The sequence below is a fragment of the Triturus cristatus genome, chromosome 3_2, assembly GCF_964204655.1.
Source record: "Triturus cristatus chromosome 3_2, aTriCri1.1, whole genome shotgun sequence".
Taxonomy (NCBI): domain Eukaryota; kingdom Metazoa; phylum Chordata; class Amphibia; order Caudata; family Salamandridae; genus Triturus; species Triturus cristatus.
Window position 1 is genome coordinate 1,127,820,482 of NC_140584.1, and position 15,858 is coordinate 1,127,836,339.

At 47.8% G+C, this 15,858-nt stretch overlaps 1 protein-coding gene across 3 annotated transcripts in view; it reads right to left on the reverse strand.

Annotated features, from left to right (window-relative positions):
* The window catches only part of RAP1GAP2 (RAP1 GTPase activating protein 2), a 964,048-nt gene that overhangs the window by 234,880 nt on the left and 713,310 nt on the right, over nt 1-15,858 (reverse strand). For all 3 annotated transcript variants that reach the window (XM_085649926.1, XM_085649925.1, XM_085649924.1), the window contains one exon: nt 1,236-1,336. In XM_085649926.1, the coding sequence (XP_085506052.1) occupies nt 1,236-1,336 (101 nt within the window). The remainder of the gene's footprint in view (nt 1-1,235; nt 1,337-15,858) is intronic.

The window sequence follows — 15,858 nt, forward strand, 5'->3', positions numbered from 1 at the left end:
GACCTTGTGCAAGGTATCCCCATTGGTCCAAGATTCCAATTTGCCATGAATATAGAGTGGAGGTCCACTGAGATAGGCAGCAGGGGCACAAGAATCTTATGAACAATGTACAGAAACAGCTTTACCCTATTTAGCCCCAAGGTTGCATTACTGTTTTTCTTGGAGGCCCTGAGTTCTATCTGCTGCAGTGGGTCGCCTGTTTCATCAACAATGTGACCTTAATTGGTGCCAGATTACCTTGATCTTTGCTTTAGGATGGTTCATGTCTGGAACATGGGGAGATGATTCCACTGCCAAATGTATAGCCCCAAAGATCTCACAGCTTCCCAGCTCTTCCAGAGCTCACACCCATGGCACCATTAAAAAGGAGTGCCACGGCCACAGAAAATAAGGCCGACCTGTGTTTTGAAAGGACACAGATAAAACATATGACTGGTCTCGGTACAGACCCTGACACTGGGGCTCTCATGTACCTAGAAAGCAAACCTGATTTTAATGCACATTGACATTCATACACATTCCTCAAGGCCTGCTAAGCCTAGCCTCCAAATTCACCCTGATCTTCATCAATCTGGTGTCTGTCCTCCTATGTACACTGACCAGGCTCTTCACAATTGTATTACACGCGGCACACAACGGGTTTAGAAGGCACTGAGAGCCCAAGACACCACAGCTTTATGATGCACATGACTCCAATGCAGGTTAACCATGGCACAATGGCCAGCAACACCACATTAGACCATCTCAAGCTGCTAGGTATCAGGTTGGGTCTGGCCTGGGAGACGAATCGAAAGCACGTAAGGTGCTCCTGCCATACTTTTCAGGCTCCAAATCAGATACCCGCAGGTCATAGATCGGGCATTGCCACACAACCCTAGAGCCTGGTCAGATCCCAATGCCCAACACGGGCATCACAAAACAAAGCAGACTCCAATCTATGATGAAAACCTGTGTGGACACCTAGGAAACCCTGATAGCATTACGAAGCCAAACGAATGACCTGCGAATACCAATCACAGAAGAAACCAAAACACATCACGATAATGTGCATTGATGTTACAGCGCGACAAGCGGTTGAGTTTCCCTCAAGCCTATTGGCTTTCCGTTCTGCCAGCTTACAACGGTTTGATGCTGCCTTACCACACCACATTGCATGATATGTATATCCCAGGACTCGCTATACACCACCCCATCTGCACTTAAATTCAGCCGCACTGCTTGCTGGTCTCACCCACCCCTTGAAGTCCAGCAGGAGCACGGTTTCTCCCAGCAGACTCAAGAAGGCTTGGAAGGACGGGCTCTCCTCTGTGTTTCCAAAGAGCTCTTCTTCAGAGGTCTGGAAGAGAAAAGAAAGTTCAGTCACTTAACAATGTCATTTGCCTTCCTTATGATAAAATGACTCAAATGGTGAAGCAGAAATCACTCCCTTTTCTTCAATTTTTGGCAAAATGTGTAATACTTTTTAATGTGCCCCGTGAAAGAATCTTTCTAGGACAATGGCCTAAATAAAATGAATCCGGTATTTGTAAAGCGCTAACTACTCACCCTTACGGGTCTCAAGGCGCATCAAATCTGTAACGCGCTCTCTGGGAGCAGTACACGCTATAGAAACATTCATATATAAATGTACACATGTATAGAGTGTTTGGCATTTGGTCGTTGACAAGTGTAGACTGGCATCGATAATACGAGTGCAGCCGGCAATACTCCACAGTAGAGCAGTAATAGACTCCAATTACATGGATGTTCCTGTGCAAACTTATTTTTTAGCAGAGATGCCAATTACAAGCGGTGACGCGCTTATCGCCCCTGGTAACCAACAGGTGCAATAGAGAACACACCATTTATTAAATGTGGGCAGGTCTGACCTGCTGCACTAAACACGGGGTAAGGTGTGGCTTTTGATGACATAACTACTACATTATTCGAGTAATTCCATAAAATTCAGAATATGCAAGAATTATTGCACTAGACTTAAGTGCAATTTTTTTAAAAGCCATACTGGCAATCCGGCTGTGGGTGGATTAGTAATTTACCACCAGTGGTAGTTGCTTTGCGAGGAGGATCACAATAGTTTCTTGGTGGAGGTATGTGGACACCACTGTGTTCTGCTATGTGAATCTTGCTGTTCTACTGGGCTACATTTTGTCTCACACTCTAGATTTCAAACTGTTCTTTACGGTGGGTTTGCTCTCGCTAATTCACAAAGATTGAAAGTACCAATTACGTTTTAGATGCGCATTTGTGTTGATTTCACGCTTAATCTAACTCGTTTGTCCGTTCCGGGGGACATCCCACTGCATGAAGGTACTGACCCGCATGCACACATTTAAAGTCTCACTCTCTGATTACAATTGGCATTAACCCCTTCAGTGCCAATGACGAGCTGGACTCGTCATGGGCCGCGGTGGCGCTGTGCCCATGACGAGTCCAGCTCGTCATAGACCCCGCCCGCTAATGCAACGGCCGGCACTGGGCGGGGAAAGGGGCGGGCACTGAAGGGGTTAAGGGGGGCAGGAACCATGAGGCTCTCACACAATGAATGCGTGCAAAGCCGCAGTGCGCAAGATCCCTAAGTTTACTGGACTAAACTAGTCTTATTTTAAATGAATCTTTCTTGATATTTTAATTTTGTACTTGCAATGGTTTTTTTTAATCACGCAATAAAGTATTATTATTATCAGTGCGCAAGATGCAGAAGGTCACACATGTACGAGGCAAGACCATCCTAGGAAAGTCTTTTAAAAGTTAAGGACATTGGAGCTGAGGGATATGCTTAGAGGTCTGTGCAAATATCTGTAGGCATATCCATTGGCTTAGTGTAGAGAAAATTCACTATGAAGTTGTACTGGGACTCTGGGAGTCTGACTGCAGATAGAGTTTCATGTGTGCTCAGTCCTGATTGGGCAAGCACAGAGCCAATCAGGAGGCAGGATGTTTTCTGAATGAAGACTTTAGGCCTGATTTAGATCTTGGTGGATGGGCTACTCGTCACAACGGTGACGGATATCCCGTCCGGCGAATTATAAATTGAAAGTGATATAATGGGATTTATATTTCAGCGGACAGGATATCTGTCACCGTTGTGACGGAGTAACCCGTCCGCCGACATCTAAATCAGGCCCTATGCCTGTCTTAGTACAGAAGGGACAGCAGCGGCTAGTCACGTGCTTCGTCTTGTGCGCGTTATGATGTCCTGTGTTCCCTGAAGTGACTGAAACAATTAGAGACAAAAGCCCGGTGGAAAACATGCCCAGGCTCCCAGGCACTGCCTGAACAGCCAAACAGGCCGCTCAGACCAATCACGACACTGCTCATTCAGCGTCGTGATTGGCTGGGAGAGTACGGGAGCTTGGGTGCAGCAGAGTGAGGACGGAAGAGAGGCGTGCAGTGGGGGAGGCGGTAAGTTTATTTATTAATTTATTTTCAACCCCCCCCCCGTGCCCCACCACCTAGATTGCGAGGTAGCCACCGCTCCTCAAAAATCCCAAAAATCCCATTTTAGCCCAGAACCCATTTTAGGACACTGTCATTCCTCACTCATTACTGATTATCTTTGACCCTCCAACACCTCTTCTCTTCCCTTACTTTTCATAAGCAAAACATCCGGCTGACTCCCATCGCAAAGAGGCGCGAGTTCAGCATTAGTGCTAAGGTCCTCGTTACAAGTAGGGGGATCACTATCACAAGTAGCGCAATAGGGCTCACACCCTCACAGCTGTCCACTGACAGATTATAGACGGTCACAAGAGCCGAAATTTAGCAGAGAAAAAAGCTTATATGAAAAGGCAAAACATGTGGAATTCAGTGTATTAAAAAGATTCTGCATGTTATGCCCCATTTCCAAGCTGAAAACTCAAAATAGGAGGTATGTAACACAGGTGATAATTTCATCACTGTGGGGTGGGAAATGCCACACCCTATTCCACCCAACTTGTAATGAGGGCTGGCATGGCTGTACTACACCTGAGGCGCACATTTACCACAGATGCTGCAAATATCCTTTAGAAAAAGAAACAACAGCTGTATACCTAATTTTGACCCAAAAGATTACTTGTTTCGACTGTGAATGTGACCTTGGAAAAATAGCACATTAATTTGCATACTGCAAACTGCCTCTGTGATTGATCGGAGCGCATCCCAGTCTGCAAGGCACAGGTAAATGTTTCTAGAAGACAAGTTTATTTTATTCACTGTAGGGCTGGTGACACACATTGTCAAATTCTATCTTCCTTTGTCAATCAAAACCCTTGAGGCTGGGTCATATGCATGTAGGATGTGTTAGTTTACAGCAAGGTCTGTGCCACAGTTTGGGGCCGGCTGGTGGCCTGAAAAGAAGCAGAGCTCTAGCAGTGGTAGATTGGTATATATGACAGTGTTCAATGCTTGTTTTTCACTGGACTTCTAAAATGTGGTGTGCTACTTTAGAATGATAACATAAGAATATTTGGTAAAGTCTACAAGGTAGGCGACAGAAAATAAACAGAATACCAACAACACAGAAACGCTGTAACACAATGCAACCCAACAAGACAGTTGAAGAATACAATAAGACAACTCAACAACTCAATAGCGCAGACTAAAAACAATGGTAAACACCAGAATCTATCAACCACTACAAAACAAAACATACAAGTATAATACATTCACAAACCAACGCAATAGCAAAACAACCGTGACAACAAAACAAAACAGCACGAGAAAGTAATACTATAACACTAGACTCATTATAAAACATCACCACCTCAACAAAACTGTAATGTCATGCCAACACACTAACACAAAATCACAAATGCAAAGTACTATGAAATGTTGCTTTTGTGTTGGTATGCTTTTTTTGTGTTCATGTTTTATTGTTTTGGTGTGTTGCAGCATGAAGATTTTTTGAGTTGGGGAGCTTCCTTTGTGTGGTTCTATTGTTGTATTGAGTGGGACTGTATTAGAGTTGAGTTAATGTGGTCCTATATTATTATAATGAGGTGTTATGTTGCATTGTTATTGTGTAAGCTTCTCTTTGAGTACCTCAAGCGCAGTCCGTTTCCTGTAACAAATACTCTCGGTGCGCAATAACTCCGCCTCATACCCACCTTCACAGAAAACTGGAAACAGATGTTTGCACCAAACGCTGCACTACTCACCAGAGGGCGCCTGATCACAAGCACTTTGGTATGTGGCGCTATGAAATTGGGGGTTAATAACTTGTACAACACTTGGGGAAAGATTTACACGCCCCCTGCACCACCACTACGTCACTTTTCGTGACGTACTGGTGGCGCAGGGGGCTCCTCCATATTTACAAGGAGAGGAAAAGCCACCCTGCGTGACTTTTCCTCTCCTCGTAAATATGGCCCCTTCACACGCAGCACTGTGCGTTGAAGGGGTGTTCCATTGGTGTTGCTGTGGGTGTTCCCACGCAACACCCATGGAACAAGACACATCTCCAGATTTACGAGAAATCAAAAATCTGGAGATGCGGGTGAATGCTACGCCACCTTAGAGGTGGCGTAGCGAGGCGCAACGAGGAGAAATGTTTTCATTTCTCCTCGTTTTTAGGTCTCGCCTGACCCAACGCATGCGCTGGTCTGGCGAGACTTTTTGAGAGGGCTCCAAAAAGTGCTACTAGGCCAGCCTAGAGCTACGGTGCATGTGCGCGGGCACCGTGCTTGACGCAATTACTTTCACTTTCGCGGCCGTGTTTGTTCGCGATCGTGATCACTTTCGCGGCCGCAAGCCTGCTTGTTTGAGCTTGTTAGGGTGTTTCATGCGACAGGGTGCTCCGGTATAAACCGGATGTATGTATAGGTTAACGTGCAAACATTCTGCACTGCAAACGTATTATCTCATCTTTCACTGTAGGAGAGTCATCAACGAGATGTTATTCTAACCGTGGCATGTTTGCACTGCTGTTTGGCACGCAAACAATTTGACATTTCAAAAGAATTCCCTAACACAATTATCCAAAGTAAAACTGTAGTTATAACGTTCAGAGGACTGACTGTCTCTTCTGGTGTTAAGCCCTAAACAAATACCAAGAGATTCACGAACAATAAACCAGACCCTCCCGGGGTAAGGGCAGCCTCCCATGTGGAGCCTACAAGCGACAATCTCGTGTGGATCCCTAACGAATGCCCCCGCACAATGACAGATGACAGGGGAGCCCAGCGGGGGTAACTGTGCCTCTCCGCAAGAGGGGAGCGCACAATTGTTTCATAATTCACCACAGACTCAAGGCAGGCTGGGTCATTAAAAGAAACAAGCAATAGCAAAGCTCGCAGGTCTGGCGTTGGCCTGTGTTCCATACGGGGGAGCAGATCTAGTTAGAAAACCGCAGCCTTTTGGCGAGTCTTGCTTTGTTCTGTCTAGGTTTTTGCAAAACTTTATGTGTTCACAAAGGCTACAAGGAGTGTGGTTGGAAATGGTTGAGCCCCACGTCTGTGGCTCGCTCGCCTTATTTTTCATGAATTGGTCTAGACGTGACATGGTTGCTTGTTGTGCGATGGAGGTAGACCTGGCGAGCAGGGCGCCGCGCTTGTCCTGATCAAACTTCAGCGCTATACAAAACATCTTATATTTTGACACTGCTGTTTTGGGAAGAGAAAACTGACAGCAAAGGCAGATGTCCAGAGATCATTGATGACAAGGCTTGTGGCGATCAGTAAACAACGTTTGGTGTTGCTGGGAATCAGCAGAAGGGCTTCAGAGGGCCTGAGATGTGATGCTCGAATCTTTCCAAAGACATGTTCTCGTTTGTGCGCATGCAGGTGATATCAGAGTCCCACCCAATTCTGTTTTTTATCATCACAGTGAGATCAGCTAATGAAATGCGCCTATATGGCCTTCCATTTTGGCAGCCTTTTTGACACAGCTGTCCCGTGGTCATTCTTTAATATTCTATCAGTGTAACAGGCATTTAGTACAGCTGCCGAACTCTGAGTGAATTTGCCCTATAAGTATGGTTATCATCAGATGACGCTATGCCATCGGGGAACGTTAGTTTTCAGGCATGGGCTTTTATTGAATAACCTACGGTGCTTTTATAGTTGTAGACTTGGTTGGCTTCAATTTAGCAATTTTGATAGGAGTACCAAATTAAATGACTTTTAAAAGGAAGCGCAGGACTGAAGGCATGTAGTGCAGTACCCTGGTGACAAGAGCAAACCTAATAGCAATAAATCGCATATTCAGGTTAACTTGGTACTGAGTTTGCCCAATCTGTTAAACTATATTTTAGATTCCGATTTAGATTTTATGACCATGCCCTTGCCAAGGCCAGTGGAAGCTGTGTGCGACAGAAGAGAAACAAGCATTGGCATAGCTAAGAGGTATCGCCTTTGGGACCTTATAAGTGTTTAGCTGTGCAACGGTTGATGTTGTTGCACCAAGGATATTGTGCTGCATAACTAAATACTTATAAGGTCCCAAAAGCGAGACCTATTGGCTATGCCAATGCTTGTTTTCTCTTTCAATGTGTGCTGCATTCTACAGCACGCATTGAAAGAGGAAAAAGCCTCCTGTGATTGTTTTTGTGCAGGAAGATGTACCTTCCGGCACAAAAACAATCTCCCCACAACGCACGCATCCATGCACCATGGTGCAAGGGTGCCTACGCCGGCGCATGGCTGCAGTTTGTGAGCCAGCGCAGGGGAAGCTCAGAGATGCAACATATTCTTGTAAATATGTCGCATCTCTGTGCTTTCCAAACTCACGCAGCACGGCGCAGCAAAATGACATGCTGCACCGTGCTGCGTTACTTTGTTGTAAATCCACCCCTTGTAGTTCTCAAGATGGGAAGATTTCTAGGGGCAGATCTATGTTGGAGTTGCGGCACTTTTACACCGCCGTTGCGTCACTTTTGTGATGGAGCGGCGGCATAAACCCTGCGCCATGTTGCGCCCTATTTACATCGTGACGCATCTATGGAGATGCGTCACGGTGTGAAACCTGCGTCCGGTTTCATGTGGGCGTTTCCACGCAGGGGGGGCGTACCGTCGCAGGAACGCCCCTGAAAAGTGACTCAGTGATATCTATAAGATTTCACTGAGTCACTTTCCCAACGCTGATGCGTCAAAACTCTGCAGGCGTAAGGCTTGACGCACCATGTTAGGTATGGCGTAGGTTGTCACATTGCTGAATTCCGTCGCGCTTGCGACACAACTTCAGCACTGCGCCAACCTTATGCCGGCAGATACGTCACGCATCTGCTTGTCCTTGCGCCACGATGCACCACATTGTAAATGCGGCGCATCTGCGGTGGCGCAAGGGCAAACTTGCGTGACGCATCTTCCCTGGCGCATCCATGCTGATTTGCAGGGATGCGCCAGGGAACATAAATCTGCCCCCTAGTGTCCAAAATCCATGGAACCAGAACATCGTAACCAAAATATTGCCTGACTGGAATACCTTTTCATAAATAACATTAAAAAAATATCGCCACTGGAGTTGATAATAGAACATATTCACACAATGGGGCAATATGTTTTCAAATAACATTTGGGGCGTGATGTTTTTACTAATGATATTCTGACATGCAACCTGCCAAAGAGTTAAAAGCAATAAACAAACACTCACCCATGTTTCCCGCTCTAAATGGGATGAGGAAAGAGGCCAGTTCTCTCTCGGTGGCCGGGGCCTGGGGGAAATGTTTCGGTTATCGACGGCCGCAGAGCACCACAGCTGACGCGCATGGACCCGCTAATTTGTCTCGGATTAGAACAAAAATGTGGCTTAATCGGGGAGACGGAGGGGAGGAGGGGGGAGGGGAGCAGACACGCCTCCCTGCACAGGGCTGGGTAGGGTGGTTCATCCAGGGATGGCCCTACACTCAGTTAGAAATCCTTCCTATGTAAAGCCCCCTATGCAAACTCCTCCTGCCCCCCAGTAGAGGCGCAACGATCCCCTGTGACCCCGGTTTTAGATCTCATCTATAAAGGATCTTCTGAAGCCAGGAAAAAAGGATGAAAGAAAATTCTTGTCTGGTTTGACACAATCTTAACAACTCCGGTGGCGTATGAAATGCGTTCATCATGTGTTATATTGTATCTATATAACCTGTTGGTAGTTGGTACCCCACCATAGATGGCTTTTTAAAAAATTCTTCCAGCTGTACTTTCCTGATAAAAACTTAATTAAAAATAAAAAAAGACACTCTTCATTCACAACGTCTTTACCCGGTTAAATCAGTTTTAAGACTGGGCGGCCTGATTTACAAAGTGGTTCTAGACAGATTTGACATTGATAAAATTATCGCCGCTTTAGTGGCCGAAAACTGCCACTAAAACGGCGATAATGGTCTTGATAATGTGCTCTATGGAATTCCAATTGAAGCCCATGTTAGATGTGAAGGACGTCGAACATGGGCTTCAATTGGAATTCCATAGAGCATATTATCAAGCCCATTATCGCCGTTTTAGCGGCAGTTTTCTGCTGCTAAAGCGGCGATAATTTTAGCGCCTGTCTTGATAATATTCCCCCTTTGTTCTTTGCCTTGTTCTTTTCGCACCCATTGTGGCTCCATTACAGGTTTGTGATGAAAGCACGCCGGTTCCCGATGTAATACAAGACCCCAAGCCTTCGTATTGCATTAATCGCTCTTACAACATTAATTCTAATTCCTTCCGCAAATTGCTCCGAGGTTGCTATTAGCAGCAAGAAGCGCTTTACAAAAGTTCTAGATTAAATACACGAATGCTGACTCCCGGAACAGATGTGTTCATTATTTGTAGTGTTTTTACTTTTTGTATGTGTAGGAGTTTGCATCTAATTTGGGGGCATATTATCAAGGACCGACGTTAAAATTATCACCGCTTTATCGGCAGAAAACTGCCGCTAAAGCGGGGATAATGGGCTTGATAATATGCCCTTGAGAATTCCAATAGAAGACCTGGTTCACACCAGATATGCCCTATAATTACTAGTGTGGCCATATGTGGAGTCTGTTCAATACAAATACTAGTGATGTTTAAAAGGCATGCTTCGATTCTACCTATCTGTATAATTCATAAGAAATACTGCTTTTGTAACTTCCAATCTACAGTGGAAATAGCTGCTCTACTGCGATGCAGTGCTGAGAAGTCCATCAATAACAACTGATCATACGTGCATCTTTGGTGAGTGTCAGACCTGCCAGCCTTAGGTCTGTCTCCCCCAACGTTTTGCCTTCCTCTGCCATTTTTGTGCTGGTCTTGGTTTTGCTGGCCTTAGGATTCTGTGCACTTTACCACTGCTAATCAGTGCTGAAGTGCTTGTGCTCTCTCCCCTAAACACTGTCACATTCGTTTATCCAAAAGTGGCATATTTAATTTACTTATAAGTCCCTAGTTAAGTGGCACTACTGCACCCAGGGCCTGTAAATTAAATGCCAGTTCTAGGCCTGCAGCACTGATCGTGCCACTCACCTGACCCGCCATTTCAACATGTCTCAACCTTGCCACTAAAAAGCCTGTGTGTGCAGTTTAGAGTGCTATTTTGCCAGACCCAAACCTTCCTATTTAATAGATATGTCACCCTTAGGATAGGCCCTCGACAGCACAGAGGGCAGGGTGCAATTAATTTTAAATTCCTTTTCACCCACAGGCCTGAACGGTTTGCAAAATGGGACAGGATAGCAATTCGTCAGGTCGGGTATATCTGGTCTGGGGACGTTTTGAACTCTACTAAAGCAATATCAACTTTCTGGTACTCAATTTCACAAGTGCCTACAACTTCAGCCCGCTCTTGCAGTTCACTTCCCCTTAGAGACCGATGTCCCGGACTTTAGTACCCAGTGGTTAAACTGTTGACTGGTAGGCTTGAAAAAAGTGCAATATCCTAGGATTACCATTTTCTGGTCATCAATTCCCCTAACCAGTTTGCAAGGCTGAAACAGAGGTGTGATCTGTGGATTGGGCAGCTGGATGACACTGACTGAAGGGCTGCTAGGATGGCCCCACGGGAACTTGCCATCTCCACATGCCTTAGGTTGATCCAACTCAATTACCTCCATCAATCCTATAGGACCCCCAGTGGCTCCAAAAGCCAACTTCTTTGGCTGCTCGGTGACAGATGCAGATTTTTTTCATGTGGTTTGGTTATGCCCGGTGTGGACCTCGACTGTTCACACCTGGTAGTTAGTCTGGAGCCTGAACAGGGAAGGCAGGATGCCTAGGGACTTCAAAGGGAATCCTCTAGAAGCTTCCACCAACTCCAAAAGCACAACTAGGTATCAATACTGGACCTCAGACACCAATTCTTCAGTACACATCTGAACCTTTGGAGGCTCTGCCAGGAAGAAGGACTGCTGTGCAGCTCCAAGGATTGGCACTCTGCTGGGCTGCTGCTAAGAAGGAACTGCTGCCCTACTCTGCTGACCTGCTGTCTGCTGCCCTGCTGCCCTACTGTGCTGACCCGCTGTCTGCTGCCCTGCTGCCCTACTGTGCTGTCCTGCTGTCTGCTGCCCTCTTGCTTGGGCGAGAAGGACTAGACCTGCATCTCTTGAACCTAGAGTGACTCAAATGGCTAGTTGACCGGCCTCCTGATCTGTAGCCTCAGGGACATACCTGACCTCCACCAACCTTACCTCTGAGCCTGGACACTGCCATCTGTGAGTTTACCCTACTAAGTGGGGCCACCCCAGTCCTGGACCCTTGGAAGTGGCCTGAAGGTGCTCTGCCATCCTCTGTGGATCCAGCAGAACTGGCTCATGAGGTGTGAATACCCTAGCAGAATCGCTTCTGTGTGAATTGGACCTGTAGCAAAGACCCGCATTGCAGCTCTTCGGCACTGCTGCATCGCTCAGACTGCTCAATGCATCCACCGCGCAGGCCCGCTCATTCCTCAATGACAGCCACCTCAGCGATGACTCCAGACTCCGCAACATAGCCTTGCACTTCTTTGGAACCGACATATTGCCCTGAATCCTCGATGTCAGACTTCCCATCGCAAGCCCCTACAACAAGTTTCTTGATGAGGACGCAGGCCTCTTCATCGCACCATATTTTCTGCAGCTGTCCTAGCTGGACCCTGCAGCTAGTCTGTGCTACATCATGATCGGCCTCAACTTTAAACTTTGTCCTGGACTGGCACAACCAGATATCCAGAGTAGGTGCTTTGTGGTTTTTGGCACTATTTTTACCTAAACATTAAAAGTCAATATCTCTGGGTCTTGTTTTATTTATGAAAGAAAGTTTTATTTTCTAACTTGGAGTGGGATCCTTTAGGTGTGGTGCTGTCAATGTTTTACTGTCTGAAGTGTTAAACAAATATGTTACAAATTGCCTCTAAATTAGGCCTGACTGCTCTGTGACAAGCTACCAGGGGATTGAGCACAGGTAATTGGGGTATGTTTGTGCCTCTTTCTGACAAGGATTGTGATTGCTGCTTGACCACGGCTCAAATCCTAGTCAACCAGTAACCCAACATCTAACAGAAAGAATTTCTAATGCTCATTTATTTGAAGAAACAAGTAATCCATTGTAATAACCTATGTTACGTTCAGCACTGCGCATTTTATCAGTATTAACAATGAACGTATATGCTACATTTTGTAACATTAATAATGATTAATAAAAAACATCAAGATTGCACCACCAATGTATATGGTGTGTGCATTGTGTTACTGTAAGAGCAATGGTTGCCAGTATGCACAATTTCAGTTCTGAGATTATGAAAAATAAATTTCAATTAGTCTGTATGGACAATCCAATTTGGAAATGGTTGTATCCAAATATTACCTCCAGTAAACATGAGACGGTGCGAGCTAGTTAAAGGAAATAAATAAATAAAAGCAATTATGTATTTGGTCACAAAGATAAATAAAATATGGCCGGGAGATACACCTTAGTGCACGGGCGGCTTAATGGACAGCATGTGTTACTAGGCTCACTATACGCCCCGAATGTTGAGCAGCCTTCATTCCTTGCTGACTTGTCCACAGTGTTGGCGCCATATGCGGGTCTCCCCTGGCTACTGGGCGGAGACTTTAACTCGGTCCTTGACGTGCAGCTTGATCGATGCTTCCCGCCTCTCCGTGGTACACAGGTGGGCTCGAACGCGCAGGCTTTGACCAACTGGATGTCACGCTGGGCTTTGCTTGATGTGTGGCGCAATTTGCACCCCGACGACCGTGTTTACTTATATTACTCGGCAGTGCACGACCTTCATGTCCGTCTCGACAGGGTGGTGGGCTCCTACTCAGTGATCCCCCTATTGGATCAGGCTGAATATCTAGGTCAGACACATTCTGACCACAACCCCCTTAGGGTGTGTCTCCGATGGAGGCCTGACCGCCCCCGGTTCCTACGTGGCACCTCGAGTCAGTGGCCCTAGAGGACAGGGAATTTCGTGCCTCTTTAGGCACTGCGATAGAACAGTTTTTTTACCTCAATGCGGGCACCACAAGCAGTGAATTGCTGGAGTGGGATGCCCACAAGGCCTGTATTAGGGGGCATTGTTTGGGCGCGACGTGGAACATCCGCAAGCAACTAGCGATGTCTCTTGCTGCTTTAGAGTCTCGCCTGCTCTTGTGTGAACTACATGGGGAGGGCGGCGGTCGGGATTCAGACCAACTGCTGGGACTTCGGGCGCGCCATGCTGAACTGCTGGAGCGCCTGCGTTGCCACAACTATGCGGCCCATTTGGCTCGAGTTCACACAGCATCAGATAGAGCGGGGAGGCTGCTGGCATGGCTACTTCGGCAGGAGACAGCTCATACCCCGATTGGTGCTATACGCGGACCTGATGGGTCGTTGGTGTACACACAGTGGGAGATTCACCAGGCGTTGACAGCACATTACACATCCTTGTATCGGTCGATGGGAAGTCGGCAGGCGCATCATCTAGACCAGTTTTTGGCGACTGCTGACCTACCCACGGTCCCGGATGAGCATCAAGAGTCGCTTGAGAGCCCCCTCACTGCAGATGAGGTTAGGGATGCGGTCACCTCTCTGGCCGCTGGAAAGGCGCCGGGTCTGATGGACTCCCGGCGGAATATTATAAAGCCTACAGGGAAGCACTGATATCTAAACTTTACGCTCTTTATCTGGCCACCCTTGAGGAAGGTGCCTTACCCAGATCGATGCGAGAGGCCTATCTGGTTTCCCTGCTCAAGCCTGGGCGGGATCCCACCCAGTTGGGGTCCTACCGCCCCCTTGCCCTACTTAATACGGATTACAAAATCCTGGCGAAGGTGTTGGCGGAGCGTTTGGCGCCGGTGGTACTGACGTTGGTGCATGTAGACCAAAATGGGTTTGTACCTAAACACAGCACCTCTCTTAACCTGCGACGGTTTTTTCGTGTGGCAACGGACTGTGTCCAGCAATGGCCCAGGGCGGGCTGCCTGGTCTTAGACCTTGAAGAGGCATTTGACTGTCTGGAATGGGGATATCTGGTGGCGACATTTTCACACTTTGGGCTGAGCCTCGGCTTTCTTCAGCTCGCAGCCCTCCTATACAAGGTCCCCACAGTGAGAGTGAGAACTAGACCGTACATATCTGATGCCATCCCTGTTGGTCGCGGCACCAGGCAAGGGTGTCCGAAGTCACCCCTCTTGTTCGCACTCGCGATGGAGCCACTGGCGGCGACACTTCGCAGAGAGCTGGCTGACAGCATCCCGCTAGGCGATACGACACACCAGGTGTCCCTCTACGCGGATGATCTGTTGGTTTTTGTCAGGGACGTGTCTCGTGTCCCTGTTGCTCTGGAGCGCATCCTGCATGAGTTTGAGGTGCTCTCGGGACTCCGGGTGAACGCCGCCAAGTCCTGTCTTTATGCATTCGGGGCTGATACTCAGGATCCTAGCTACTGTCTTGGGGGAGTGCAGGTGCAGTGGAGACCGGACACCTTCCACTATCTGGGTATCCAGATCTACCGCCAACCGGCGGATCTTCTGGAGGGCAATCTGGGAAGAGCTGTGTCTGCAGTCAGGGCTCAGATGAAGTTTTGGAGTACGCTCCCTCTCTCGGTCACTGGCCGAATAGCATTGGTTAAGATGGTGATATTGCCCCGTCTACTGTATTATTTTGCTAATCTACCCATCTATGTCCCGGCATCCTTCTTCGCTGGTTTGGCGCGATCCCTTCGAGACTTCATATGGGGTGCCGCGCGACACAGGGTCGCGTTGCCAAAACGTTATCTCCCCGTTGGCCAGGGGGGACTTGCAATGCCATGTTTAGAACACTACTACCTGGCAGCGCAGCTTCAGTGGATAGCCCGCTGGCTGGCGGACAGAGGACGCGAGGACACTGCAACTGCGGTGGCCCCCCCCTCTCTCATTGGCAGACCTCCTTGGGCTCTTCCATCCGGCTGCGGGGATGGCGAGGCCTGCGCCGCTACTGCTAGCGGTGGCCTGCAAATGTTACCGTCGGTGTCTCCGTCTTACCCGATCTGGGGTCCCTTATGCCCCGGCTATACCACTTGAGGGCTCCCCAGGTGGGCAGGGGGTGCTTGAGGCTCCGGAGTTGGACGACTGGAGCGCTGCTGACATCCACACCTTAGGGGACCTCTACCGAGATGGGACTATTCTTTCATTTCCCACCCTGGCGGAGGAGATGGGTCTAGCCCTGGGCCAGTTTCTTCGCCACCGGGCCTTGGTGGAGACGCTGTCGGAACACTGGGGAGATCTGAGGGAGGAACCAGAGCAACATTTAGTGGTACAATACCTTCATGTTATGAGGAGGGGGAGGCACCTGGTTAAATGGTTTGCGGCGGCTCTGCGAACACACGCGGCGATGAGTTTGGTGTCACTACGTGGAAAATGGGAGACAGATTTGGGTCGTCCCATGACTGACAAGGAGTGGGACGGGTGCTACAGGGCCCGAAGAGAGTCCCTAGGAACATGCGCTTCCGCCAAATACAGTTCTTCATCTTACACAGGGCGTATCTCAC